This window comes from Penicillium cosmopolitanum, assembly GCF_028827165.1.
Source record: "Penicillium cosmopolitanum strain IBT 29677 chromosome Unknown utg000003l:1.0-3747932.0:1.0-3751027.0, whole genome shotgun sequence".
Taxonomy (NCBI): Eukaryota; Fungi; Ascomycota; class Eurotiomycetes; order Eurotiales; family Aspergillaceae; genus Penicillium; species Penicillium cosmopolitanum.
This window is the reverse complement of record NW_026622673.1, coordinates 3292612-3318984: the sequence shown is the minus strand read 5'-3', so window position 1 is coordinate 3318984 and position 26373 is coordinate 3292612. Positions and strand designations below refer to the sequence as shown.

Below are 26373 nucleotides of genomic sequence, written 5' to 3'. Positions count from 1 at the left end.
CCTTCCAAGGCGCTAATCGCCGATACATCGCGGCCGATTTGGTGTACCTGTTGCAAGGATGGTTTAACGATAGTGCCCAATTGGGCGGAATGGTGTTTGGATCCGAGGCTGCGGCTGAACGTGTTTCGGAAACTTTATTGCTCATGCAACAGTCTCCTCATAATGCTGCCGAGGTTCGGGAGTTATGTGAGAAGTTACGGGCGGCCATTTCGGATCTTTTGGCTTAGGGCTAGCCTAGATTGGTCTAGTGGGTTGCCTAGGTGCCGGTCTAAGCTTGCAGATTACTTGCACTTTGACTTTCAATTTTGAGTCGCCTTGGTCTGGTGTTTGTGTCCATATGGCTTGGCCCCCCACGCTAGTGATGCAGGGGTTTTGTGCTGGAGGGATTGCACGCTGGGTTGGGTGATGAGAAGCGAGCCGATGCCGAAGCCGAAGCCGATGCCATGCGGTGGGTTTGTCTTGCTTGTCCCATCACAGGTGGTGATAGACTGAACTGGACTGAACTGGTCTGCGCTGGACTGGACTGGACTGGACTGACTGGACTGAGACGGTTGTAGGAAATGGATTTTTGACGATACTGCCTTTCTTTTTTTATGTATGGTTTGGTTGTTGGTGGTCCCGTTGTGCATGATATGTTTGTATTCTAGTGCCCGGGCCGGGCGTTGTTGGATGGTAATAGGCATTGCGATTCACCCTTTTGCTTTTCCCTGGGCTTTCAAGTTGTCAGCTTAGAGCTTAAAAAGATTTTCACATGGTAATATGACAGTGTATATCCATTCAGTTTGAGTTCGAGTTTCTTCAAGTTTAGTTTGTTGTAGGCTACGAGTGCTAGAGTAGTAGTACGATGCAGTTCAAGTTTCTAGAGACTAGATACGAAATAGTAGTAATAGATGCAGTCGAGATGGATACTAGTACCATCCATGCTAATAGGTACAGAATACCTTGGACACCTGGGCATCATAGTACTACTAGTAGTAGTAATAGCACGCCGTGCGGAACACCGGCATAGATCCTATTCTTCTTGGAAAGTCGCAAGTTCAGCCCAAGTTCTCACGCCGATCATTCCTGATTAAAGCAAACCGACGCGAATCAAAGTCCAAATTCCCAGGTATCAATTGAATCCACTTGTTGCCAAGCCAAGGATTTCAGAAATTGAATGCAGCAGCTTGGCTGAAGTGGGCCATCTGATAAAAATGATGTGGATATTTTGAAGGATGGAGAGAGAGGGAACCTTGGAATAAATTAAGTATAACCGAAACTATATAGCACGCATTCTAACCCAGACACCAAAGAAAAACCCGTCTATCAACTTGAAATAACGCAGACCCAGAAGAATTGGAACACTTTTCAGATCCTTCACTCGTCAAACTCGTCATAAACCGGAATCGGCTTCTCGCCCAGCGCAATAAGGCGGAAGATATGACGCGCCTTGGCACCGTACTCATCATCCAAGTAATCCACAATAGCGGAATCTGGAAAGGCAGCAAAGTCAGTACACAGATACAACCAAGAAACCGGGAAGGGGGGAAAAACTCACGAGTCGTCGACCGATTATCAAACATAACAATAGTCCTCGGCTGCCATCTAACCCTAGCCTGAAAATCATGACCGGTAATAATATGATTCATAAGGAAATCCAACATCCACTTCGTCTCGGGCTCCTTAAGACCAGGAATCTTCGTAATAAATTCCTGATTCAGGAACAAACACTTCTCCCCAGTAACAGGGTGAACCCTAACAAGCGGATGAACACTATCAACGGCATCCTTCCGCACAAGACCACCAGTTAATTTCGTATGATTAATCATTTTCGCAGAAGAATGCACTGCCTTCAACGTATCCAGAAAACCCCTCAATGTCGGACTGAGTCGTTTATACGCCATATCCGTTGCGCTGAAGACAGTGTCACCGCCAACATCTGGTCCCTGAAGAAGACCCAGCATCACATAACCGGGAGGCTGAATCTCGTAACTAACATCCTGATGCCAGAGTGTTGTCGTAGTGCGAGCTTCAAGGAAGCGAGCGATTTCCTCGCGGTTTCCATCGCGATGAATGACATGAAAAGCAGGGTGATTGCGAATAGTCCCCGAAACGGGCTGGTAGTTCGGTTTACCGAAGTAGCGCATGAAAGATTCCTGAGCGTCCGGACCGTCATCGATTAAATCCTGGTCTGGGAAGGCGAGGACTTTGCGCTCTGAGATGAGGAGGGCGAGTTCATCTTTTGCTTTGTCGGATAGGGAGTTTAGTTGGATTCCTTCGACGACTGTGCCGATGTTTGGTTGGATATGGTTTAATTTTATGCCTGTGTTGCTTGCAGGGAGGAGGTTTGGTTTGTGTTTTGCTGCACGCAGGGCTGGGTCGTTGTATTCGAATGGTGGGAGGGGGTCGAACCAGATTGGATCCCAGGTGGGGAGGTATTGAGGGTATGGGGTTTTGATTTTGGATTGTTTTTCGACGTCGACGTAGGGGATGTTAATGTCGTAACTGATTGGGATTTCAGGTTTGTGTGCATTTGCTTTGTTGGAGGCACGGATGAGGGGGGCTGTTGAGGAGGGCATTTTTGCTATTTCGTTCCAACCAAGGTTGCGGCTAAGGGCATGCAAGCTGTGGTGTATAGCTGTAGTGGAGTAGAAAAAGCAAAAAAAAAAGATGGAGACGAAAGTTATCTGATCCGACACCAGTTCGTCTTATATAGAGTAGAGGGACAAGCTAATGGAGATCGCGTCAGATAGCGTAAGGACAAGGCCCGATATCGAAGCTCCAAGGTTCTAGCTGCATCCTTCAAACACTAGCTCGTGCCCTTTCATCTCCGAGTGGTCACCGACGAAGAGGATAGATACCTTCTGGACAGGGGTGGAGCATTGGGAGCATTGGGACCACTAGGGGGCGTTCGGTCGGAGAGGAGCGGTCAGCGGGGGTGGCCCCTCCCAAAAAAAAACGTGCTCTAAAAATCAGATCAAGGCGATTAACACCACTGACATCCCGGCGTGTTCCGTTGTCCGTTGTCCGGTGGAGTGGAGTGAAGGAGTCGAATTGTGGACAGGAGCTGCATCATCGGTGGGCAATTCATTTGTAGTTTACGGAGTACGAACGAGTACATGATCCATTCTTCCCGGCCGATGCGCTAATTTCCACCCAATTGACCACATCCCGCATCGCAAATTTGCCCAATTTCAGGGGTAAGAGGGGGGAGGGGGAAGAAGGGCGTGAAGAGTGATTGGCGATTGGTGGCGGTGATAGTGTTTTTTTTGTCCCCCTCCACCCTGGGGCACCCCCTTGGATACACTCTATAGGCTCGATAGTGGGTTGCCACAAGGGTTGCGACACACACCGCTCTATTGTAGGCGAGCGGAATCCCGCGCATGGATTCCGAATGAACTGGGAAGAGACATGCGGGCATAAGGCGGGTGGAATGGTAATTGCATTATCTGCCGTGATCGAAGAGTGGGCCAACGAATCGGACCGAGTTCCTAGTTCCTAGACTAACCCTTGTGCTGGTACGCGGAGCCAAGAAAAGAAGACGAGGGAAGAGGAAGAGGAAGAAACGGTCTCTCCTGAAGTGGATACGATGGAGTCGGGACGAAGCCGGGATGGACCCGGGAAGTTTGTTCCTAAAGTGCCCACGGCAGGGCTCTGCCAATGCCAGATTGTGGAGAGATCATCATTGGAGCGACGTCAAAGATGCGGTCTGCCCTGATCCTCGATGCTGCGTTGTACGAACTCGGTTGCAGAGGGAGCCGATAGGAGTGCGTCGTATGATGTAATTGGGGGATTAGGATGCGAGGTGTGTATGGAATACCTCTCCGTGGGTGTATAGGTTATCCCCAAGGTACTCAATGATATCCATACTGCCAGTGGGTACCCTAGGAGGTAGTTGAAGTGTTGAAGTATACCCAAAGTGTGTAGCTGTTGTAGAGACCAACCGTGGTTCTGGCCAAGGTCCGGCCCGTTCTCCGCTGGTTCCCCAAAATGGGTATCCCGGTACATAGAGGCATACTACTAGTATACTAATTACTATACTACGTATGCATACTATGTACTGTGAGTATGTAGATACTAACTACTCCGTAGTATACGGAGTACTCATACTCTGTACTCCTACTCCTCCTCCTCCTCCTCCTCTGTCCAGGTAGTACTATCGATCCACTAAAATAAGCTATCGATTCGAAAAAGCAAACATACCACCGATCGCCGCCCCGCCCACCTGACCGCTCCCCACTAACATTCGCAAAAGTTCACATCTCACTCACTCACTCCAACTCCAACACCATTCCCCCACCACACCACACACCACCACTACCACCACAATGCTCCGCAAAACAGACATCGCATACCTAATATTTTTCACAACTCACCTCCCAATAATCTACCTAATCGACACCGCCCCACTCCAACCAACCTGGGCCGTAACCTCCCTCTCAACAACCCTACGAACCTTCTACGTAAACACCTACCGCGACAAATTCTTCGAATCCCCGACACCAGCATGGTTCAGCGCATTTATCTGGATGGAGGTGTTGTACCATGTCCCGGCTAGTTTGTGGGCTGTGTGGGGGTTGTTGAAGGGTGAGTGTAGTCGAGCTGAGCTGAGCGCAGCGCAGCGAGGCTCGGCGAAGCTTCCAAGCATTGAAGCATTGCCAAACCAAACCAAGTCTTCAGAGTTCGCTAACCATATCTCATCTGCGACAGAACACCCCCTCATCCCAGTCCACATCCTCATATTCGGTGTCCAGGCATTTATCACCTCGCTTACTTGTCTCGTTGAAGTCTGGGCGTGGGAGGATAGGAGTACGGTCGAGAAACAGAATATTACGGCTCTCTATGGGCCCTATGTGGCATTGGGTATGTTGAAGCTCACACCACACCACACTGCAGCACATTGCACTGTCTCGAGATTGGATTGGATTATTGCTAACCGGCGCCGGGTCAAATAGGCGCGTATATGGCCATTGATTCGATTCTTCGGTTACGGGCTCAACTAATGCCTAACTCCAAGGCTAAAGCCCAGACACAGCTTAAGCGGGAGTGATGGGATATCTCACAATTGATATCTCATCTAATCTAATAATGTACCACTACGTACCTCTACAGCTACATCCATTCCACAAAAAGCCACGCCAGGAAACGCATAGAAGCAAATATGAATCGGTTAGATACCCTAGACACACACCTATCGTACACGTTGCGTGCAATGGCCAATGAAATCCCGCTAAATCACAATTCATCCACCCACGCCAATAAAAGCAATGCCTAGTCCAGCCGAGCCGAGTCCAGCTCAGCTCAGCCCAGTCTGCCTAGCTCAAGCCTGATCTATACCTCAGGGGTAACATATTATACCATGAGAATCGGACTAGAGATAAGAATTAGATCCGATCCGAGACGCAACGCTGCGCTGCGCTGCATCACATCAGATTAGAAATCCAATGGCGCCATCTAAGTCCCCATTTGCGGCGTCCAGCGCACGCATAGCCTCCTCCCGCGTGAATCCCAACTCGGTAATCTTCGCAATCGAGTCTGCCGGCCAGCGTGATGCCGCAGGCCGGATATTGATCCGTGGCGCAGGAGCAGATGATGACGCAGCTGCAGGTGCAGGCGTAGACGTAGATGCAGATGCAGACGCAGACGCAGAAGCGCCTCCACCCTCACGACCCGCCTGATGGGTCACCGCACCCGTGCGAGCGCCGACTTCTGCGCCATCGGAACCCTTGACCGTCGGTTCGTCTTCGAATTCTTCCGTGAGGTGCTTGGGGATATCGCCCTCGCCGAGGAACGGGACGGCCTGGTCTTGGATGATAAGGGCGCCACGCTGGAGATCGATACAGGCTTGGTGGCGGCGCAACATGTCCAATCCAAGTAACAAGTCGATCTGCTTACCCTCCATGACGGTGAAGGAGCATGGCAGGAACATCTCCCCGATCTTGATCTGAGCCGAGTGTACTCGGCCCAGGATCGGGGCGGTTCCTACGCCCTTGGCGATACCGCCGTAGCGGCGGTCGACGAGGCGCATGATGTTGCAAGCGACTGCGCATTCGGGGACATGATTGTGACCTGGGCGCCGGAGTCGACGAATGCGTTGAGACGGTGGCCGTTGACTTCGACGGGGATGTAGAGCATTGTGACACGGCCGAATGCTGCAGTTGTTTTGTTAGCTTTTGCATCGCGTGGCGGCATGGCATAGCACGGCATAATCTTGGATCTTGCCGATCCCGGGATATCCCGTGGGTCGTAGTGCAGAGGTAGATAACGCAATAAGGGTCGGGGGAGGGGAGTTTGAGGGTTAGATAGAGATTGGATGACATACATTCTGGGTGGTGCTCCATGGCATTATGCAAGTTCTCCGTCACAGCGTTCTGGCGAATAATTTCCTCAATCTCTCGCTGATTTTCTGGATTGAATGGATCTGAGTTCAACATTGCAATCCTCGCCTCTTTCTCTGCCTCTTGTCGAGCCTCATTTTGCTGCTGCGAGAGAAGGACCTCCCGGAAACGCGCCGCGTTATCTGCGGCGGCGGCGAGGTCTGGGTTCTGTCTTCGGACCGCTTCGCGCACACGTGGGTCACCGAGGATATGGAGTCGGATGGTCTCCGGGTCAGGCATGCCGGGTCGCGGTGGTGCCTGGCGCGGGGCCATGGAGGAACCGGGACCGGCGGAGGGAGCTGTGGGAGGCTGAGAAGGGCGACCCGCACTGGGACCTGCGCCGCGGAGGGTGACGTGGACGCCGAGCATATCGCCCTCGCCGATGCCGATGGAGTCGAGGGTTTGCGAGGGGCTTTGAAGGAGCTGGTTGTTATAGACGAGTTGTTGAGCTTCGGGGGGAATGGCGGTTTCGCTTTCGACGATGGCTTTGAGAAGCTCGATGGACATGTCACCTCCGACTTCCAGGGTGATGATGTCGGAGTCGGCCTGCTCAGGGCGGATAACGCTTACGGTGATCCGCCTGGGTAGAGGTTAGCAAGCTGTGAATGGAGTGGAAGGTGGTAGCTGGTAGCTCATAGCTGATAGCTGGTAGCTATGAGGCTCGGGGACGTACATGGTGTGTATTGTTGGTATCCCTCTCGGTGCGGGGAGGAGTGGTGGAATGGAGGGGAAGAGATCAACCGAGGGGAAGAAGGAGGGAGAGGGGGGGAGGGGGGTGGGGGGAGATATATCAAGGAGGGTAAGTGTAGGAGGGAGGATGAGAGGATGAGAGGATGCGAGGAAGATGTGTGCTTAATAAGAAAGAGCGACGAGAGTAACAAAGTGAAGGCGATGGAAGAAGGAAGACCCCAAGCAAGGAAGGTGCGGATAACCCCAACCCCAAACTGCCACCCGCACCTTCCTTACTTCCTACTTCCTACTTCCTACTTCCTACTTCCTACTTCCTACTTCCTCCACTTCGTGACTTCCGTCAACAACAACTCAACATATGACTTCCTCTTCCTCTTCTTCTTCTCTTTTCCATCTCTCCTACCCACCTCGTTCCTACACTAGCACCAACCACTACCCTACACTACCTACACTACTATCCCGAGATTACTAGTTCTAGACTCACCTGCAGCCCCCAAGGCAGCCGTGGATCCTCCGGTTTCACCAAGGTTCGCCGGCTTATCACACTAGTGCAACCACCAAGATGACCCCCTCGGTCATTTGTACGAGTGCACACACACAATGAACAACTTTCATACGCCACAGGAGAATCCAATTCCCCACTCTGAATAGAGCTCAGGATTGTCTGACTTGCTGCCTATGCCTGGCTGGCCACTTCAACCGGTTTCTTGGATACTAACTAGTTTACTTGATACCCACTTGATATGTACTCCGTACTCGCTTGCACTCGCAACAGCTCCGCAGCACAGATGATCAACGAGGACTATCGGGAGGGGTGACCACTGATAGCTGGCAATAACACCCCGCACTGAGCCTACACACCACTGCCCCCCTCTTGAATGGGCCCATTCATCGCTCAATGCTGACCGTGTGGATCGGATCATCTACGGCCTTTCCCGCACGGATCGACGAGATGCGTCGACAGCCTCACAACGGTCCCTCGTGGCGGGATGACTGCGTGGCGGCGTGGCTGCGTGGCTGAGATACCCCTCGATCATCGGCCCATCGCCGACTACATGCGGGGGGATGCGGCTGAATTTTCCTGGACAAACCAATCTCATCATACACTCAGACGGAGGCTATTACTGGAGACTCGTACGGCACATGAGATTGTTATTCACATGCGAGTCGAGCGAGTCCCTACAGTCCATCCCTGCTGCCTCATGCGGACGTCGATGCCCACACCTAGGTCGGACTCAAGTACTCCGCTTATTCAACTGCTTTGCTGGCGTAGACCGAAAGCATCCACCTGCTGAAATGCCAACATGGTTGTGCTGCAGTTCACCCAATGTAGCCATGACCTCGTTTTCGGAAAGCACTAGTTGACCCTATTGAGGAGAAGCGTCAGAAGAAACGGCTATGCCAAGAGTTATAGCTTACAAAAGGACGAGAACCAAGCATTTTGACATACCATCACGCAGGGATGGATGGTCTTATTGAATGCTAACACTAACGCTGACACTAACACTAACAATGGCATTAACGCGAGGCATGTCCCATCGGAATAAGTGAAATACATCTTCTATCATAGTGAATTATGCACTGCTACAACAAAACTACTCAATGCGCTGTGCGCTCGACACATCCGGCACCCCCAACCCCTCGGTGATTTTCGCTTCAATCACCTCATCGATAGGGATCTCCGCAAGTCGAGACACAACATGGTGCAGCGTGGGCAGTGCATCCCAATTTAGCCCATCGATGTTCACCTTGGCGCTCTTGCTCCGGCGCACCCGGGTGACCTTGGATGGCACGACTTTGGACTCCTGCGCATGCGGAACAAAGACTGGATATTCCTCTGCCGCCTCACCCTTGGTGTCTCGGCCAACCTTAGGCATATACCGATATACCAAGATCCCGTCATCGTCTTCCCCTCCAATCGTACCTTTGTCCGCACCCGTATCCTGGTCTTGCAGATCCTCAAGCTCGAAGTGGCCCCAAACAGCACCCTGCCAGCTGGTTTGCAGACGATAGGAGCTATTCCGCTCGTGGATATCAATCGCTGTGTATAGCTTCGGCATGCCGAGCTCCTCACGACCCGACACGATGGGATCTGCCAGACTCTCGAATAGAATAGGCATATACGTCCCCTTGAGCACCTCGCCATTCTCCTTCTTGTACTGCACACCATGAATATACAGTCCGATGTGTCGGTATCCACCACCACCCAGCCAGTCCATGCCATTCAGTGTAGTCTGCGAGAAACTCGCACGTGCAACTGTGCTGGGCGTGATGAAGCTGTACCGGTCATTCGGGAAGAGATTTTGTAGAAGCGTGCGACTGGTCTTGAATTTGATCGAGGCTGTCTGGAAGGTTGCCTCCAAGGATTTAGTCGCGCGGTCATTGCCATACCAGTCCTGTCGAGGGCCAGGCATGGGGCCAAAGACGATTGGCTGGCGCCAATACATATGTGGGTTCTTAGACCAGAGATACTTGCGCAAGACCTGGGCGGAATGATCAAATTCGTCATGCCCGTTAATGTAGCCGACCATCACGATGGCTATTGAGTCAGCAGATATCATCTAGATGGGAAATGATGGAATACTTACTTTTATCGACGGGTAACAAATTGACCGACTGGCGCGTCATTTCTTGGATGGTGGTCACACGTTCGTGGCGAGCTTTTTGGTAAACCTTCAGTCTTTCGGGCACATCGGCAGCCGCGATACCACGAGGCAACATCACACTCAGCGACACCGCATCTTCAATGGCCATCGCACCGCCTGATGCACGATATGGCAAGAAAGGATGAACCGCATCACCTATGCCGGCCAATCGATCTTCCACCCACTCAGGTAAGGTGGGCATATCCAGCAGTGGCCACAACTTCAGCGTAGCTGGATCCGCCTTCTCCAACAAACGCAGAACTTGTGGGCTGAAATCCTTGTACACCTCCAGAAGAGCTTTCTTACTAATCTGCTGATTATACTCATCACCGCCGGTCTCAATCGCCGTCAAGGAGTCTGGGTGAATACAGACAAAGTTGAGCAGCTCGTTGTTCGCACATGGATAAATGACAACACGTCGATCCGCTCCATCCCACATGTCAACTGCGCCCATGTCTCGTGCAATACTGTTTGTCTCGGGGTCATCAAGCGCCTGCTGACGAGTCATCAAGAACCGGAACGCATTCTTGCCCGAGCTAGCCGGCTTAATGCCCTTTGCCTGGGTCAGCTTGGTTCTTGTGAGTGAGTGTACACCATCTGCTCCGATGACCACGTCTCCCGTGTGCACCTCGCCATTTTCAAGGGTGACTGTTGCTTTGTGTGGGTCAACATCAATGACTTTGCTTGCGGTGTGTAGGATAGCTGGATTGCCTGGGCCTGGGGCCTGGGCTGCTGCTTTAAGGCCTTCATGGAATTGTGCGCGATGAACTAGAAGCCAGCTCTGCACAGCGTCAGTTTAGATCTGAGCGAAGGAATAAATAATTGATGGACCTACGTGTCTCCAGAAACCCGCTTGCTGTTTCACATTTGTGATGTGGACCGCCTCGCCAGCTGGGGTATATTCACGAAGCTATATACCAGTGGTCAACGTGGGGTCCCTTCTTCCAGCAAGGATGACTTGGCTTACCAGCTCAGTCTCTACTCCGCCGAATTTTAAAGCATCAATGCCCAGTCGAAGGAGAACACCATTGGCGTTCGGGCAAAGGTGAATCGCAGCACCAATTTCATTGGCAAAGCGGGAACGCTCGAAGATCTGAGATATGCAATCAGTATCGCGTAGCTACATATACTTATTGCACCTGCACCAATGGCAACCACTGGCATCTGTAAGAAATTAAAACAACAAACCTCGACATTATGTCCTTGCTGTCGCAGCGCAACCGCCGCTGTCAACCCACCGATGCCAGCACCGACAATTAGCACGCGCAGTCCAGAGTTTTCGGTTCGTTCGGCCATTTCGATCTACTCGTACTAGGTGGGAGGAATTTGACGCTTGCCCACACCGGAGGAGAAAAAAGATTATTTATGCATGAATATTTCACCCTTGACCTCTTCTACTTTTCCGTCGTTCCGCGTGCCCCTCTCCCCCCTCTCTATCCTTCGGGTTCGCGGTCGCTATAATGTCTGGAGATGCTTCGGATGCCATTTCGGCTCCACATGCGGGGAGTCGCAGACGTCCCCGAGCGGGGGCGAGCAGGTACGTATGTCCATAAGTTCATCTTTTTTTTTGTATATGAGACAGGATATTTTTCTCGATCAATTCATCTCTTCTCCTATTTGCTTAATTTTTCAAATTCAATAGGTACACAAAATGCCGAACGAAATCAAAGATATCACCACCCGCGACGAATCGTCCTTGCCCTACATCTACGAGCAGAATGTTTCAATTTCCCTGAAAGACGAATCAGGCCTCGTCCGCGTTAATGTCTACCGTCCCAAGGGCTCAGAAAAGGTCCCCGTCCTAGTAACATATGGACCTTATGGAAAGGATATCCCTTACAAGGACTTCCACCCCCAGAGCTACAGCGAGGTCAACCCCGAGCAACGCTCCGAGCATTCGTCCTGGGAAACCCCCGACCCAAAGTACTGGACCAGCCAGGGCTATGCAGTCGTGCGTGCCGATGAGCGTGGTACCGGACAGTCGGTCGGCAAGCTCGACACCATGTCCCGAGGCACGAGCGAAGCCTTCTTTGACGTGGTGGAATGGGCTGCCGAGCAGCCTTGGTCTTCTGGAAAGGTCGGTCTACTGGGAATCAGTTACTACGCCGGTAGCCAATGGCGTGTTGCAGCGCGACAACCGAAAGGACTCTCTTGTATCATTCCCTGGGAAGGCATGTCGGACTATTACCGCGATCGATGCCGACACGGTGGAATCCTGGCCAACTCATTCATCAAGTTCTGGTGGGATCGCCAGGTCGTGAGTAACCAGTACGGACTCCCCGCCGAGCAGCGCGAAACTGGGGCCCCGATACAATCGAGGGCGATCTGTCTGAAGAAGAACTCATTCAAAACCGTCAAGACCAGACGATCGATAACGCGGAGAACAAATTCCGCGACGATCTGTACTATGCCTCTAAGGAGTATAGCATGTCGGATATCCAAGTCCCGCTTCTATCAGTCGCAAATTGGGGCGGAATCCTCCTCCACCTCCGCGGTAACGTCGAAGGATGGACACAAGCAGGCTCGGAACTAAAATACCTCCGCTTCATCGCCGGCCGCCACGATCTCCCCTTCTACTACTCAGAAGAAGTCGAGATCCAACGCAGTTTCCTCGACGCATTCTTGAAAGACGACGACCGCGCCGGCTGGTCAACAGGCAAAGCACCCAAAGTCGACATCCTCCTCCGCAAAGGGGATGTAGGATTCAACAACGCAGAAGCAGAGAAGACATTCCCCCGACGCATCGAGCACGAGTGGCCAATTGCGAGAACCCAGTATACGAAATTCTACCTAACATCAACCAACGAGCTGAGCACCCACGCATCAATCGAGAAAAAGAGCACCAAAATCTCCTACGCGGCTCTGGGCACGATCGAGAATCCCTCTCTCATCCAATTCAAGACCGCACCTTTCGAAAAAGAAACTGAAATCACAGGCCACATCGTCACACACCTTAACGTATCAATGAGTGCAAACCCCGGCTCCACCACACCGCAAGATCTAGATCTCTTCGTGACACTGCGCCACATTTCACCAGCTGGAAAGGAAGTCTTTTATACCGGCACAGCTGGTGACCCCGTACCTCTTTGCAAGGGTTGGTTACGCGTGAGTATGAGGAGGGTGAATGAGAAACATGCCCGCCATCGGGAATATTTGCCACACCGCGATTATTGTTCTAGTGATGTTTTGCCTGTTTTGCCGGGCGAGGTTTATCCGGTTGATGTGGAGGTTTGGCCTACGAATGTTGTTGTTGAGAAAGGGGGACGGATTGTTTTGGAGGTTTCTAGTGGTGATACGCAGGGGTCGGGTATCTTTTTGCATAATTCCGTGGTTGATCGGTCGGTTGAGCGGTTTGATGGGATGAATCATGTTCATTTTGGGATTGGGGAGAATCATGTTACTCTTCCTATTATTTCGTGAGGGGAGGGGGGGGGGGAGATGTACCCTAGGGGAGATGTTAGCTATAGAAACGAGTTCATAGATTCAACGGATTTTGGTATTTTTTGTTTAAGATTGTGCTAGTCTATCGTATTCTATCGCTTTGGCCGGTTTTCAGATTTAATAAAAGTGGTACTGTCTATAAAAAAAAGTTGAACTTGAACTTGAGTTTGGCAAGTTGTACTCCGTACCACGAAAACTACCCCTACCCCTGCTACTGGGACTGGTAGAAAGCAAACGCGTAAAAGTCACCCTTGTCCACTCGGCTCGACCCCACAAAGCTCGGCGCGGTGCTCCATAATTATGCGACCCTGCATGATAACTCCGAGGTTTGAAGATCCGGGCTTCCTATCTCCGACACCCATGACTCCATAGTACCCGATGTGGTCGAAAGTGGTCCCGAGATGAGGGGTCAAGGATATAGATGTACAACGAGTAGAGATGTAAACCCTCTCATCACCTGGGCATTGAAGTTATCACCACTTTTAATACCATCAAGCCTGACCCTCGCTTACACCAAAGCACCTGAGCCACAACTTGAACTTGAATCCACCGACACCATGACAAACCGCACCCCCAAAAACGTCCGCCCACTAAACCGCTTCATCACAACCCACGATGAAACCGGCAAAGCAATCTTCTCAAAAGACCTCTCAGAAAAAATGCCAGTACAATCAATCGCCGACGGCGCAGACTTCAGTCTAGCCTACACATCCTCCCACTTCCCCGCCCAACTAGACAAAAACACCGACATCAGCGAATACAACACCTACCTAACAACTCCTCCGGGAATTACAATTTCCACCGGCAACGTGTGTCGAATCGTGGACATGCCGCCCGGAGCCCTGAGCCCGATGCACCGGACCGTCTCGTTAGACTATGGCGTCGTGTTGGAGGGGGAGGTTGAGCTTGTGCTGGATTCTGGCGAGACGAGACTGCTTAAGCGTGGTGATGTTGCTGTGCAGAGGGGCACTAATCATGCTTGGAGAAATGTTACGCCTGATATCGTTGTTGATGGGGAGAGAGTTCCTCAGTGGGGGAGGATGTTGTATGTTCTTTCGCCGGCGCAGCCGATGAAGATTGGTGGGTTGGACCTTGGGGAGGTTGTTGATGGTATTGGTGTTAGGGCTAGTACTTGATTTAAGTTTGGATTTTGCTGTCGAGGAGTGGCATCTGGATTATCCTAAGGTTATTGCTTCTCTCAAATAGAGGGACTAAATACTATGTTTGTATTTTTTCTCATACAGTATTTCCGAAAAATAGTGTCACCACCTACACTCTTGAATTGTTTCTCAGCCCTTATTAGTATAACAGTCGGGATATCAATTTTCCGCTTTTTTGTGGTTACATTTCCGTACAAAGCCAAATTACATACCACATGATTCATGAATGTACGGTAAATACGTATTCGTGCTCAAACATTCTGCAGAGATGTGCACGATCTAAACACTTCCAGCTGCGGATCCGACCATCCAGAGCCAAGCGCCGGAGCCGCCACGCATCGGAACCGAAGGGCATCAGCGTGATGAATCGCGGATAAGAAGGTCCCCATATCAATTTCATTGTCACTGGAAATAATAGTTAGAACCATGACTCTAAGCAACATCGGTCTGCGTAGGGGTGGTGCTTCAAGAGCGGTGTTCGCTGCCCAAGGTGTTTTCCTGTTAGGGAATGCTTTCTACACCATCCTCTATCCCTCCGTAGCAAATCTTCCAGACTCTTCGCTCAGAGGAGCTCCCAACAGCGTGGTTCGGTGTATTGGGTATGTCTCTAAATTAGGTCGTATTAGTATTTTATTCCTAATAGCACCAATTTCACAGTCTAACTTCCTTTGCTTTGGGAACATACTATCTGATTTCGGCCTCTCAACGAAATAGCGACATAATGGCTGCTTCGGTGCCTTCTCGACTTGTGGCTGCATTTGTGATGTACCAGGCTGGTGGGAATTGGATCCCAGTTTCGGCTTTCGAAATCAGCACTTCTATGGGATCGTGCATATAGCAGAGATTATATAGACCATGAGTTTGGCGATTCACCAACCGCAAGGGCATTATTGTGGCGATAGTGACGGGGTGGCCTTTCTGGTAAAATGCGTTGCGCGTTTTATACTACACAACGTGTCTATTCAACGTGCTATGCACACTTGGAAATCGTATAACTATTCCACATCTAGCCATCCATTTAAAATACTAGTATATATAATCGCAACCAAATAAGGATAATATTAATTAAAACGCCATATACTGGTGAAATAGACCTTGTACTAAAACAGTTTGTTAATAGCGGGTATAATAGCCACGAGCCTGGCGCACCGATGCCATAGGGCGTGGCACCGATCGAATGCCGACATATTCTCTCCGAATGCTGGACCTCTGATTTTAGCACATGACAGGCCTAGAACTGACGCAGCGGAGCCGATGGTAAAAAGAGAATACCTTTTTGCCGCGGATCCGATCGTAAAACTTGCCGATTTAGCGACCCTAAACTGGGGGTCTCGCCTGTTGTTATTTAAATTCGATACTCTACCCTGTCCAGCGGGTCTTGTGTCTTGCTCGCTCAAAACCCGACAGCCCAAACTCGAGGCCACCATCGCCATGTTCTATGTGCTCGCGATATCAGTAGTCTTCTGTCTCCTCTGGCCCTGCCTGTCGCTCACTCGGAGATTGTACTTTCACCCACTTCGCGATCTACCTGGACCCAATCTGTGGATTGCTTTTCCCATCTTTCGCTATGTCTCCCTGGTTAGAGGACGGCTGGATATTGACCTTCGATCTTTCCACAATAAATACGGCGAGGCTGTCCGATTTGGTCCTGAGGAAGTCTCCTTCATCACTGCTCAAGCATGGAGGGACATCTACACACATGGTCACGGCGAGCGGCAACTCCCTAAAGTTCTCCACTCAACAAGTAATCCGTCAGACATCATCAGCGCCAACAATGCTGACCACAGCCGCTTCCGCCGAGCCCTGTCGCACGCCTTCTCTGCCAAGGGCTTGCAGGTCCAGGAGCCAATTCTCCGCGGCTACGTGGATAAGCTGATCCAGCGGTTGGAGGAGATCGCTGCATCGCCCAATCCGGTAGTCAACATAGTCAAGTGGTACAACCTGACTACATTTGACCTTATCGGAGACCTCGCCTTCGGGGAACCATTTGGAGGGCTGGACTCGCTTGAATACCACCCGTGGGTGGCAACCATCTTCCAGGCAGTCCGAGGCATGGCTTTTGTCAAGCTGCGCGATGCCTTCCTCTCTCCTTTTTCATGCGCTATCACTCTTCCTTGTCCCAAGGTCACTTATGGAGAACCGCGAGCGACAGATCGAATATAGCAATCTTACCGTCCGGAAGCGCCTCCGAAGCACCCTCCATCGCGGCCCCGTCGACTTCATGGACAGCATGTTGCGCTATCGTGGCGACAAAGAAAAGGAGCTCACCGACAAAGAGATGGAAGCTAACGCCAATATCTTGATCATCGCCGGCAGTGAAACCACCGCCACCCTGCTGTCGGGGGTCACCTACTGGCTGCTGCGAACGCCCGACGCCCTTCGCAAGGTCTCCGACGAGGTGCGCTCCTCCATAACGTCCGATTCAGACATAACCTTTCAGACGACCTCTCAGCTACCATACATGCTTGCCTGCCTAAATGAGGCCCTGCGAATTTACCCGCCCGCGCCGGGGGGACTCGAACGCATAACAATACCCCCAGATTCAATTAATATCTCAGGATACAAGATCCCTCCTGGAGTATGCTTCCCGCTACTTTGTTCATGAAGAAACAAGAAGAATCGAACACTAACCTGACGTGTTCCATAAAACCAGACAAAAGTATCTGTTCACCAATCCGCTGCGTACCGTTCCCCCCTCAACTTCCACCGCCCCGAAGAATTTCTCCCAGAGCGCTGGTTACCGCTCGCCAAAGAAGATGCCTCGTCGCCCTTTTACAACGACAACCGCGACGTACTTCAGCCGTTCTCGATTGGCCCTCGCAACTGCATCGGGCGAAACCTGGCAAATGCTGAGATGCGTATGATTCTGGCGCGCATGCTGTGGAACTTTGACATTGAGCTTTGTACAGAGAGCAAAGGGTGGGAGAAGCAACGGTCTTTTCTTTTGTGGGAGAAAATGCCGTTGCTATGTATATTAAAGAAGAGAGAAGGAAATATATGAGCTGCTGATAGCCACTCATGGCACATCGTACAGCCTCAGTTGCTAATTCATCACAAGTGAATCAAAGGGGTTTATCCGTTGGGAGAATGCCTTAGACTCTTCACCAGCGTAATTAGACCAACATCTCCTAGATCTGACAGGTTATAACAGACTCCCCGCTATTCTAATAACCCGGTAATTTACGATACACCACCAAAACCAATGAGACTGATACGGCGACATCCAGGAGTAGTTAAGTGTTTCTTGGTAAGATGAAAGAGTGCAGGTGGTGACACCGTTTTTCGGAAATACTGTAGACGAAATGAATCCATTGAAATGATATTGTAAAAAAGGCTGAAATAATATAAAAAAATAAGGAATAAGAAAACTTGAAAGATACAGATGACTTCGCATGTAACCCGAGACAAAACAAATAATAAATTGAACTCCATTCAACAAGTAGCACCCCGCTTGTTGGCTGTCTACCACTCCCGCCCCACATCGTAATGGAATATTTTATCGTTCATTCTCCCCCCAGTAAAGCGCCAGAGTCGCGCGACAGACTATCTCAATCAGAATGTAAACCTCTGACTTCGGACAAGAACATTGCTTACCGCATTCAGCCAGACGCCGTGGAGCATGATTTGAATGAAAGCATATTCCGCAGGGTGGCCGTTTCCCGCTGGACGTTCGGTATAGCTCAGATTCGGTTGCACAGGACGATATGCAGGGACGCGACGGTGATCTGTTGGCCAGTCGGCCGGTTGAGAGGAAATTACTGTCTCGGTTTGTTGGTCAGGCTGGTGAGATCCGCTATGATGCACTTCATAATCGGCCAAGACGGCGAGCGTGCTTGCAGTGGTTGTGGTGGTGGTTGTCGTCGACATGATGAATAGACTCAAAGCAGAAGGTATTGTGAGAACGGATGAACTTGCGAAAGTAGGGGTCTCCTAGAGAAGACCTGATGTAAAATTATTATCCGTCGCACCCCGGGGTAACTATTGTCTCCGCTGACAGATCATTAAAGCTGATTGTAGCGTAATCCCCCCACGCGCCCCCTTTCTCCCCCCACATCCCGAATGGAAGTTGGATGAGGATGAGAGCTCCGAGGCGATGGCTGCGGGCGGAGCTAAAGTATCGGGGTAAATTGGATCCTCTTCTTTAGCTTCAGTTTCTCTCTTTATTGAAATCCCTTTTCTTTTTTTCTTCCTCGTTTTAATTTTCCATTCTGTTCTACTTTGCATTTCCAGCTTATTCCAACATGGACCTTCCGCGCATCGTCGCCGGCAACATCGACGGCCGCGCAGCAAACACGCGGTATCGTCAATCACAGTTCCATCGTCTACAATCTACATTGGTTGAAAATATCGCTGAGATCCAAGATGCTATTCGCCTGAGACTCGGGTCATACGCGCCAGGAGGTGCGCGCAGAGGTCGTCCTGGCCTTGCAAGAGCTGCGGGCGCATTATGTCTCACTCAGTCTGAGCAAGGATCTTGAAGCTGAATATCGCATCAAGAATGGAAAGGATAGCGCCGATGCCTCCCGTGGAGTGGGTATTGTGTACATCACCCCGACGACGCATACACTTTTTTATTCGGTGATTTCGGCTTTGACAGCCGCGCTGGCGGCCGGAAATTGTATCGTACTGGAGGTGAGTTGACCAGATCGACATCAATACTATCTTAATGGGCTGAATACTTACTTTAAAAGTTACCGCAAACTACAATGACTCTTCCTGGTCTTTTACGAAAGCTCCTTCCAGATGCGCTTGATCACGACACCTTTACAATTGTCTCGCAGAGACCGGATTCGTCATTCGTGAACAAAGCCTTGCTTGTTGCACAGATCCCATCCGATGCGCCGAATGGGATGATTTCCCCCGCATTATCCAGAACGGTGGCTGTTGTTGACCGCACTGCCAAAATCAACGAAGCTGCCGAAGCATTGGTGGCTGCGCGGTTTGCATTCGGTGGACGTTCGGCGTACGCTCCGGATGTGGTTCTTGTGAACGAGTTTGCCATGAAGCCATTCGTCGAGGCTGTCATCCAACATGCCTCCCGCTACCTTGCAGGTGAAAACGGCGAGGCTAGACAGCAGCAATCACCACCGCGACGATCGGGGCTCTTAGACTCTATTCACAAAGAGCGCACTGCACGGATTCTTGTGTCTGGTAGTAATTGGGGCGTGGTTGAGGTTCAAGATCGGTAAGAGATAAATGTGGTACTGGGATAGAAATATCTAAAAAGCTGACCAACCAGGAAATCACCCTTGCTCAAGAAGAAGGTCGGTGAGAAAGTTTTACTGGTGCACCCTGTGACCAGTCTCGATGATGCCATCGACATCAATGCGTATGTTTCTACCTTGAAAGAAAGCAGATCGAAAACTATACTAACACGAAACAGATCAGAAACGCTCGCAGCAACCTATGCCTTCGCAGCCCCAGCTTCAGCAAAATATCTTACACAATTTATTGATGCTGATATCTCTTGGGTCAATCACGTTCCCAGCCACATGCTAAGTGCGTTTCATAGCCCCTCCAACAATCTCCCTCCAAATGCTAGAAGAAATATCATACTGACAAACAATTTAAGTCGGCCCTGCCCTCCCACGCGGCACACCCTACAGTCCCCAAACACGCTATTCACCGACCTCCTTCCAAAAACCACGCCCACAACTAATAAACGCTCCAGTCAGCGCATACACCACCAGAACGATTCTAGAAAACAATGCCACGCTCAAATCAGATGCCCTTTGGCGCGAAGCTATTTCCCCACTTCCTTCGACGAAGCAAAGGGCCGGTTTCAAGATTGGCTATTTTGAGCAGGGTATCATTACTGGAGTATCGCTCACATTCATGTCGCTCATTGGTGTGGTTGGGACTTTGGGATATTATACTTGGGTTTATGTGCGGACGAGGGGATGAGCTGCCAATTTTTGACTGTTCTCTCTGATCTTGCTGTTTTTAGGGATTTAGTTTGCATTAGTAGGTTTGTATTATTCCAAATTTATGAATTTTTCTGCATACCGCTGGGTTATCTCACATTTCTTGTTTCGTCGGTTGTACTAGTCCTTTGGTAGATAGCTTCGGTTCTTGTTTCGATGGCTACTACCTTCAACAGCTTTGTTCAATTTTATCTTTTCATTTGATTCGCTAGTATTATCTGTTCTATGACCTAAATAGGTAGGCTTCTGTCATTATGTTTTTTGTATCGGTAATTTGCGCGAGTAAGCTTGGTAATTTGATTCCCGCAGACCCCGCCTTACCCCAAAGTTGGAGTCATCGGCGAGTCAACATCTGAGCCGACTCGGAGCATCGTTGCCCCAGCCGAATTCGCAGATTGGTGCGGGGGTATATAACCAAAAACAATTCCACGGTTCCCACTTAACTATCGGCCGGTACCGAATCTCCACGAAGATCCTGTATAAAAGAAGCAACGGAGCACGAAATTCAAGCAAGAAAAGTCCTGAGATAATTTGAAATATACCAAAGGGCCACCCTTCAGCTCTAATCATGGCGACCCAGGCAGAAATGCTCTCGCTAGCACAAAAGCTATCCATGGATATTCCCGAGGATGAGATAGCAGACTATGAAGCTTTTCTGCTACGCACAGAGGAAACAATAGAATCTATCGAAGCGATGGAAGGTCAGACCGAAGTCTCCTCCGCATTCTCGCATTTGACTGACAGTTAACTCATCAGACTACCAGCCTGAACCCGACACGACCAAGAATCCCCGGCAGAATATCCACTTCCCAAAACAAGAAGACAACCCTCTGGGAGCATGGGCCTGGCGATTCGAGCTTTCATCCGATTCTCCAACTTCTCAAATTTTAAATGGAAAAACAGTCTGTTTGAAAGATAATATCTGCGTCGCGGGCGTGCCATGTTTACTCGGCACAGACACATTTCGCGACTGGGTCCCACATACCGACGCAACCGTCGTATCGCGCATCATCGATGCTGGCGGGGTAATCACTGGCAAAGCCGTGTGTGAGAATTTATCGCGTGGGGCAGTCAGCGCGACCGCTGCGACAGGGCCAGTGCACAATCCATATGCGCGGGGATATTCAGTCGGTGGCAGCAGTTCAGGCACAGCAGCCATTGTGGCAAGCGGCGCAGCAGACTTGGGCATTGGATGCGATCAAGGCGGTAGTATACGGATTCCAGCTGCGTTGACAGGACTGTATGGATTTAAGCCGACAACAGGGCTAGTGCCGTATACTGGTATCGCGAGCAATGATGCTAGCTTGGATTATGCTGGGCCGATCGCAAATACGGTTTTCGATACTGCGCTCTTGTTGGAAGCTATTGCTGGGGCAGATGGTTTGGATGATCGGTCGGGGCCTGGAATTCAGCCTCCAGGAGACGTTCCTCGTTATTCAAATTTGCTGAAACAGGGGGATTTTGCTCTCCAAGGCCTGCGAATCGGGGTGTTGAAAGAAGGCATGCCGAACAAGATAAATCCGGATGTTTTGTCGAAGTTCAGAGATGCTGTTAATACCTTTGAGAAATCAGGAGCTAAGGTACAGGATATTAGCATCCCTCTGCACTCGGATGCGCAAAAATTGTATAGTATACTCAGCAAGATGGGAAATCATATGGGAATGATGGGCCAGGCAACAGGTCGACGACAGGTGATGTTGACGGACCTCTTTGAAAAGAAAGGCCTCCCTTATACACCTGAAGCCGTGAGCAAAGTAAGTTCTGCATCTGGAGAGTAATGCCGAATCCGTTTTAGTCGGTCATCACTAAAATTCATTCAGATGAGTGTGATGTGTAAAGAGGGTCTTCTCAGTGGCGAGTTTGCCTGGAAACATCACTCAACCGTTTATCCAAAGACTGTCAACATATTGCGCAAGCTGAAGGACAAATATGACGAGGCATTCTCTTCTGTTGATGTGATAGTGATGCCCACCACCCTATCATGCGCAAGCCAACTGCCTAGTCCAGACGCAGCACCAATTGCTCAACTTGGAGCGGCACAGGGATTGATAGACAACACATGTGCCTTCAATGCTACGGGGCATCCAGCACTTGCAGTGCCAATAGGATTTGTCCCTTCGCAGGAGGATCCGAAAATTATGTTGCCAGCTAGCATGCAAATTGTGGGCAAGTGGCACGATGAATTGACGATCTTGCGAGCCGCATACGCATGGGAACAATCCGTCGAGGACGATTTAGTGATGTCGAAAATAGAGATTCAAATGAGGGGACCTTGAACTGGGAGAATGATTTGCCTAGTGGATGATGGATGGATGAAAAGGATGAAAATATGGTGACATGTGACTCGGAGGAGAGAAGACCCTAGAGTGAAGCTGGATGGATGATACGGCGGCCTTGATGCCTGAATGTCTAAGGCTCGGAGTGTGCGACATCACACTTGAACATTACTACTCGTCCATGCCATTCATTCTCGGTTATTAATCCTCCTTTTTCATCTGAATGTTCAGATCTACGCCTACACTGGGTTTTGCGCGCTTTGACGCGTCGCTTTCACTGTCAGCAGTATACTGTTTCGCCGGCTACTAACTGGCCTCTACCAAGGCCTCGGGGCCGAAGGGCTTCATCACAAATATATTTATTCACGACACTCATCCTAATAGCTACTACTACCTACTACTACCTAGGTACTAGATCCTGCTTCAAGTTACCTACAACTTGAATCAGCTCCGAATCGCTTTCAAGTTCTATATCGTGGAAGAGTCTTTCAAGTTCCAAGGTTCCATCTTCCTCCAGTGATCCGCTATGAGATGTCCACTGGCAGGTGTCTATTATACCCGGGCCCTTTTGGGCCTCACCAGCATAATCTCATTGTGGCGGGCCCTTGTGAATTATAGTCGCAGCTCCCCTCATATCTATACTACTAGTGTGAGTAACCTTGTTGCGACTAGAATTCATGAAGATGGATATCTTAATAGTAACCTGACAGCACTTTATCTCCAGGGCTGTATTTCCCGAGGTGGCTATCAAGGAGAGTTCAGAACTTGAACCATTATATGTATTATGTATTTTTTTGTAAAAGAAACTCATTTGTAAATAGTACTATATGGCAGGTTGTAAGCGAAATGTTTCACATGTTTTATTCGCAGCTGGAGGTACCCGAAAGCAATAATACCATACTTAGAAAGCGCCATCGCCCTTCATGGCACCTGGAAAATCATCTTTAAGTGCTTCCCAGAGTGGCTTACCACCCATCTGAAGATCCTTGAATGCTGGGCATGTCAAGTTTAGCAACGGCTCAGCAACTACATTGGTGACAAACTCCAGTGGTTCTGCCAGCGTCTTGTACAGCCCAGACAGTGCATTTGGGCTAGCAAACTTCAACACTTCAAAAACGAAGCACAGCAAGTTGTTGCCCTCTAAGAGATTAGCCAGGTTGAATACACCACCAGTCAAATCTGAAAGATCAACACCAGCAAAGCTGTTGACCTTGCCCAAATTGCCGCCAATGCTGTAAAATGCCAAAATTAGTTTCGGCCTGGATAAAAAGCCTTCAGTGGGTGTTTTACCTTCCAAGTTCGGGGTATTTGGCGATCCATGCGATTGTGTCCAGGTTGAGTTGAACAAGACCATAATCAATAGGTGTTTTGTACCAGTTCTCAGGAATCCGCTCCCACCCCTCACGGTATGTAAAATTGCCCTCCTCGCCATAGATCGCATAGAAGTTCCGGACATGACTCTTGGCTAGAGCACAGTTAGAAGCTTTCAAAGACACCGAACGGTCAAACTCGGAAAGAATGTACTTACTCAGAACTCCTTCTGGATTTTCACGGGAATGATTGCGGAACATTCGGGCTGAGAAGAGGTAACCTGCGTTCCGGGCAATAAGTCCTGTAACGGGACCGTAGTAAAAGTTTGGGTTTGTCTGGATTGTCTCATGGAAGCGATTCTTTGCACGCTCCCCCATGAGATCCATGTCGAAGGTACCGTCTGTAGACATGTTGTACCAGGTCATAAACTTGTCCATATTGAGGGTATGGCTGTTGCCGGTGACATAAAGATCATCTCGTGTATTAGAGGAGTCGGCTTCGATGAAGTTGTGAGAGCCAATCAAGCCTTGAGGATCACCTAGAGATAATTTTGGTAAGCTTCATTGTCAAGAGGTCCCATTTCAATCAACGCATACCGAGAAGGCCCCCAAGATTGTTTAGCAAATTGTTGACTCCAGTATCGCGACCGCCAATTGAAAAGCTAGGATCCAGCGATAGTGGGTCTCCAGTCCAAACGGTGCCCATGATCGCGAGAATAGTAGCTAGATCAACACCCATGCCGTACACTGTCAATTTGAGGTCAGTTTCAGCTGAATTATCACGCGCATAAGGTTTCGCATTTACCTTCATTGATTGCCGTGATCACATTTCCGAACTTCAATGCACTTAGCAAAGGATGAACCCACTCAGCTGAGAAGGATCAAACTTACTGAAACTACTCCACTTCTAGGGATGTAGGCATGGTTTGCAAGCGCATTTAGCCCGGGGCATGGCCCACGCTGGTCGCCGTTCTCAAAGTTAGGCGGTTGAAACTCATGGTCACCAGTAACTAATTTCACAAGTTATAAGTATGATCGTGCTGCCGGTTTTTCTCACACTTACTGTCGATGGGAGACTTCATGGAATCGAACAAGAACCTCTTGTCATGTTTGATTGCTGCATTTTCCGGAATGTCCGCAAAAGGACACTTCTTATGCAGTCCTTGATGAGAGGCAGAACCACCATGAAGGTCCGGAAAACCGGACACAGCAGCAATGAGTGATGATTGCCAAAGCAACTGCCCAGGAGTAAAAATCCTCATGATGAATATACCCACTTGCTCAGTTTCTCAACACAACTAAGAAGGGGTTGCGGCGAAAAGGTTGTGATAGGGGATTATTCCAGAAAATGCGGAATAGCCGCTTAGATACGAAATCACAGTTTGCCCGGCTGTAAATTAAACATCGGGTTATTAATTGCCGACCCCTGAATGGACTTCAAGAACATGTTCTTCCACATGCTAACCAACACATGGCCAAATTATGCATAATCCCCAGCAATCCATATGGGAATAGATAATGCACACGCGTTACAGGTATTTCGCGTAAAAAGGTGCCCCACTCAACGCCGGCAACAAATTGCTTCTCTAGGCTGAAAAATATCAAATCTCGCGCTAAAGAAATTTCCTCGCGGGGATCGTGCTCCAGGGCTGCAAGAGTCAAACGGCAATTGCGATGCAAGATATAAAAATTAAATTCATTCTTGTAGGTGAATTGTCTCCCCTGCCAATCTGGATAATGAGCCCCTTTTTTTGACAGTTAGATCCAGCCGGGGGAACTCCGGGACTACCCTAGGGTACCCTTGCCGGCACATCAACGGTATGACAGCGCTGATCATCCTCTCTTTTCGACCTTTGGAGAAGAGAAGGTACAAGAGCCATTGTCAAAGCGATCATGCCTCGGAGAGGAAGGAGGGTATCTGAAACCCCAGTCTGTGGAGAAGTAAGCGGAGATTCAAGGTTCGAGCCCAACGGCCTTGGTATAATTATTGGGTTTGTTCCAGCTTGGTGGCGCTTGGTGGGATCGACTACGCAGTACGGAGTAGGGGGTCTCGTATCCCGGGAAGTACCTTTTTCAAAGTGGAGTGCAATGTCAAAAATCCCGAGTGCAGATCGCGGCTCATTAAAGTTTTGGCTTACTCGTGGAGCCGCGACTAGGTTTATGTTTTGCCTCTTTTGTAATTTGGGAGCGGCACATGTCCGCAAACTCCATGGCACATGAAACTGAACAGGGACCAGAAAGAATACAATCTGTGAAGTGCAGATCGTAATTGATTCATGAACCAACTACCGAGCGGAATTTTAGCCTAGTAACTTGTTGACATCGGTGAGGCTGTCTGTGCGTCCATTTGAACACCTAGACTCGCAGCTGTAGACTGCGAGTCCATAATTTCTGCTGCAATTTGAAACGATCGACAGAGATAAACCACTAAGAAATCCCGTGCAGATGGCTCGAATGCGCCTAGCCTGCAAGATCGGAGAACTAATCTCCAGTTGAAAATCGCTGCAGGCTATTTTGCCATAATTTTTGAACTAGTAAAGACTCTGAATAAATGTTTTCTTCAGTACTCCG

The 26373-nt window shown here is 49.8% G+C and overlaps 12 protein-coding genes across 12 annotated transcripts; 6 read left to right on the top strand and 6 right to left on the bottom strand.

The window, feature by feature from the left end:
• Positions 1–299: 299 nt before the first annotated feature.
• On the bottom strand, positions 300–683 carry N7509_001269 (uncharacterized protein; the record flags this gene model as incomplete). The annotated part of the gene is made up of 1 exon (XM_056625906.1): positions 300–683. One exon carries the CDS (start codon positions 681–683, stop codon positions 300–302), a length of 384 nt encoding a protein of 127 aa, XP_056494488.1.
• A 673-nt stretch (positions 684–1356) lies between these two features.
• Positions 1357–2558, bottom strand: N7509_001268 (TauD/TfdA dioxygenase family protein; the record flags this gene model as incomplete). Its single annotated transcript, XM_056625905.1, has 2 exons — positions 1357–1472; positions 1538–2558. 2 exons carry the CDS (start codon positions 2556–2558, stop codon positions 1357–1359), a joined length of 1137 nt encoding a protein of 378 aa, XP_056494487.1.
• Positions 2559–4307: 1749 nt separating this feature from the next.
• N7509_001267 (EXPERA domain-containing protein) lies at positions 4308–5029 on the top strand (the record flags this gene model as incomplete). Its single annotated transcript, XM_056625904.1, has 2 exons — positions 4308–4842; positions 4935–5029. The coding sequence occupies 2 exons, from the start codon at positions 4308–4310 to the stop codon at positions 5027–5029; spliced, it is 630 nt and encodes a 209-aa protein (XP_056494486.1).
• Positions 5030–5407: 378 nt separating this feature from the next.
• On the bottom strand, positions 5408–7625 carry ddiA (putative DNA damage-inducible v-SNARE binding protein Ddi1; the record flags this gene model as incomplete). Its single annotated transcript, XM_056625903.1, is given in 4 exon segments — positions 5408–5968; positions 5980–6131; positions 6302–6936; positions 7591–7625. The coding sequence occupies 4 exon segments, from the start codon at positions 7623–7625 to the stop codon at positions 5408–5410; spliced, it is 1383 nt and encodes a 460-aa protein (XP_056494485.1).
• Positions 7626–8641: 1016 nt separating this feature from the next.
• Positions 8642–10987, bottom strand: N7509_001265 (putative salicylate hydroxylase; the record flags this gene model as incomplete). The annotated part of the gene is made up of 5 exons (XM_056625902.1): positions 8642–9585; positions 9635–10472; positions 10527–10601; positions 10659–10784; positions 10880–10987. The coding sequence occupies 5 exons, from the start codon at positions 10985–10987 to the stop codon at positions 8642–8644; spliced, it is 2091 nt and encodes a 696-aa protein (XP_056494484.1).
• A 355-nt stretch (positions 10988–11342) lies between these two features.
• N7509_001264 (CocE/NonD family hydrolase) lies at positions 11343–13111 on the top strand (the record flags this gene model as incomplete). The annotated part of the gene is made up of 2 exons (XM_056625901.1): positions 11343–11948; positions 12011–13111. 2 exons carry the CDS (start codon positions 11343–11345, stop codon positions 13109–13111), a joined length of 1707 nt encoding a protein of 568 aa, XP_056494483.1.
• Positions 13112–13689: 578 nt separating this feature from the next.
• On the top strand, positions 13690–14268 carry N7509_001263 (cupin domain-containing protein; the record flags this gene model as incomplete). The annotated part of the gene is made up of 1 exon (XM_056625900.1): positions 13690–14268. The coding sequence occupies one exon, from the start codon at positions 13690–13692 to the stop codon at positions 14266–14268; it is 579 nt and encodes a 192-aa protein (XP_056494482.1).
• Positions 14269–15723: 1455 nt separating this feature from the next.
• Positions 15724–17405, top strand: N7509_001262 (cytochrome P450; the record flags this gene model as incomplete). The annotated part of the gene is made up of 4 exons (XM_056625899.1): positions 15724–16310; positions 16417–16870; positions 16946–17211; positions 17351–17405. 4 exons carry the CDS (start codon positions 15724–15726, stop codon positions 17403–17405), a joined length of 1362 nt encoding a protein of 453 aa, XP_056494481.1.
• A 349-nt stretch (positions 17406–17754) lies between these two features.
• On the bottom strand, positions 17755–18159 carry N7509_001261 (uncharacterized protein; the record flags this gene model as incomplete). Its single annotated transcript, XM_056625898.1, has 2 exons — positions 17755–17835; positions 17887–18159. 2 exons carry the CDS (start codon positions 18157–18159, stop codon positions 17755–17757), a joined length of 354 nt encoding a protein of 117 aa, XP_056494480.1.
• A 374-nt stretch (positions 18160–18533) lies between these two features.
• On the top strand, positions 18534–20196 carry N7509_001260 (uncharacterized protein; the record flags this gene model as incomplete). Its single annotated transcript, XM_056625897.1, is given in 6 exon segments — positions 18534–18693; positions 18704–18924; positions 18984–19477; positions 19532–19621; positions 19676–19791; positions 19865–20196. The coding sequence occupies 6 exon segments, from the start codon at positions 18534–18536 to the stop codon at positions 20194–20196; spliced, it is 1413 nt and encodes a 470-aa protein (XP_056494479.1).
• Positions 20197–20784: 588 nt separating this feature from the next.
• Positions 20785–22492, top strand: N7509_001259 (Amidase; the record flags this gene model as incomplete). The annotated part of the gene is made up of 3 exons (XM_056625896.1): positions 20785–20917; positions 20973–21970; positions 22037–22492. 3 exons carry the CDS (start codon positions 20785–20787, stop codon positions 22490–22492), a joined length of 1587 nt encoding a protein of 528 aa, XP_056494478.1.
• Positions 22493–23393: 901 nt separating this feature from the next.
• N7509_001258 (peroxidase family protein) lies at positions 23394–25064 on the bottom strand (the record flags this gene model as incomplete). The annotated part of the gene is made up of 7 exons (XM_056625895.1): positions 23394–23724; positions 23783–23957; positions 24021–24341; positions 24400–24549; positions 24608–24638; positions 24694–24812; positions 24866–25064. The coding sequence occupies 7 exons, from the start codon at positions 25062–25064 to the stop codon at positions 23394–23396; spliced, it is 1326 nt and encodes a 441-aa protein (XP_056494477.1).
• Positions 25065–26373: the final 1309 nt, after the last annotated feature.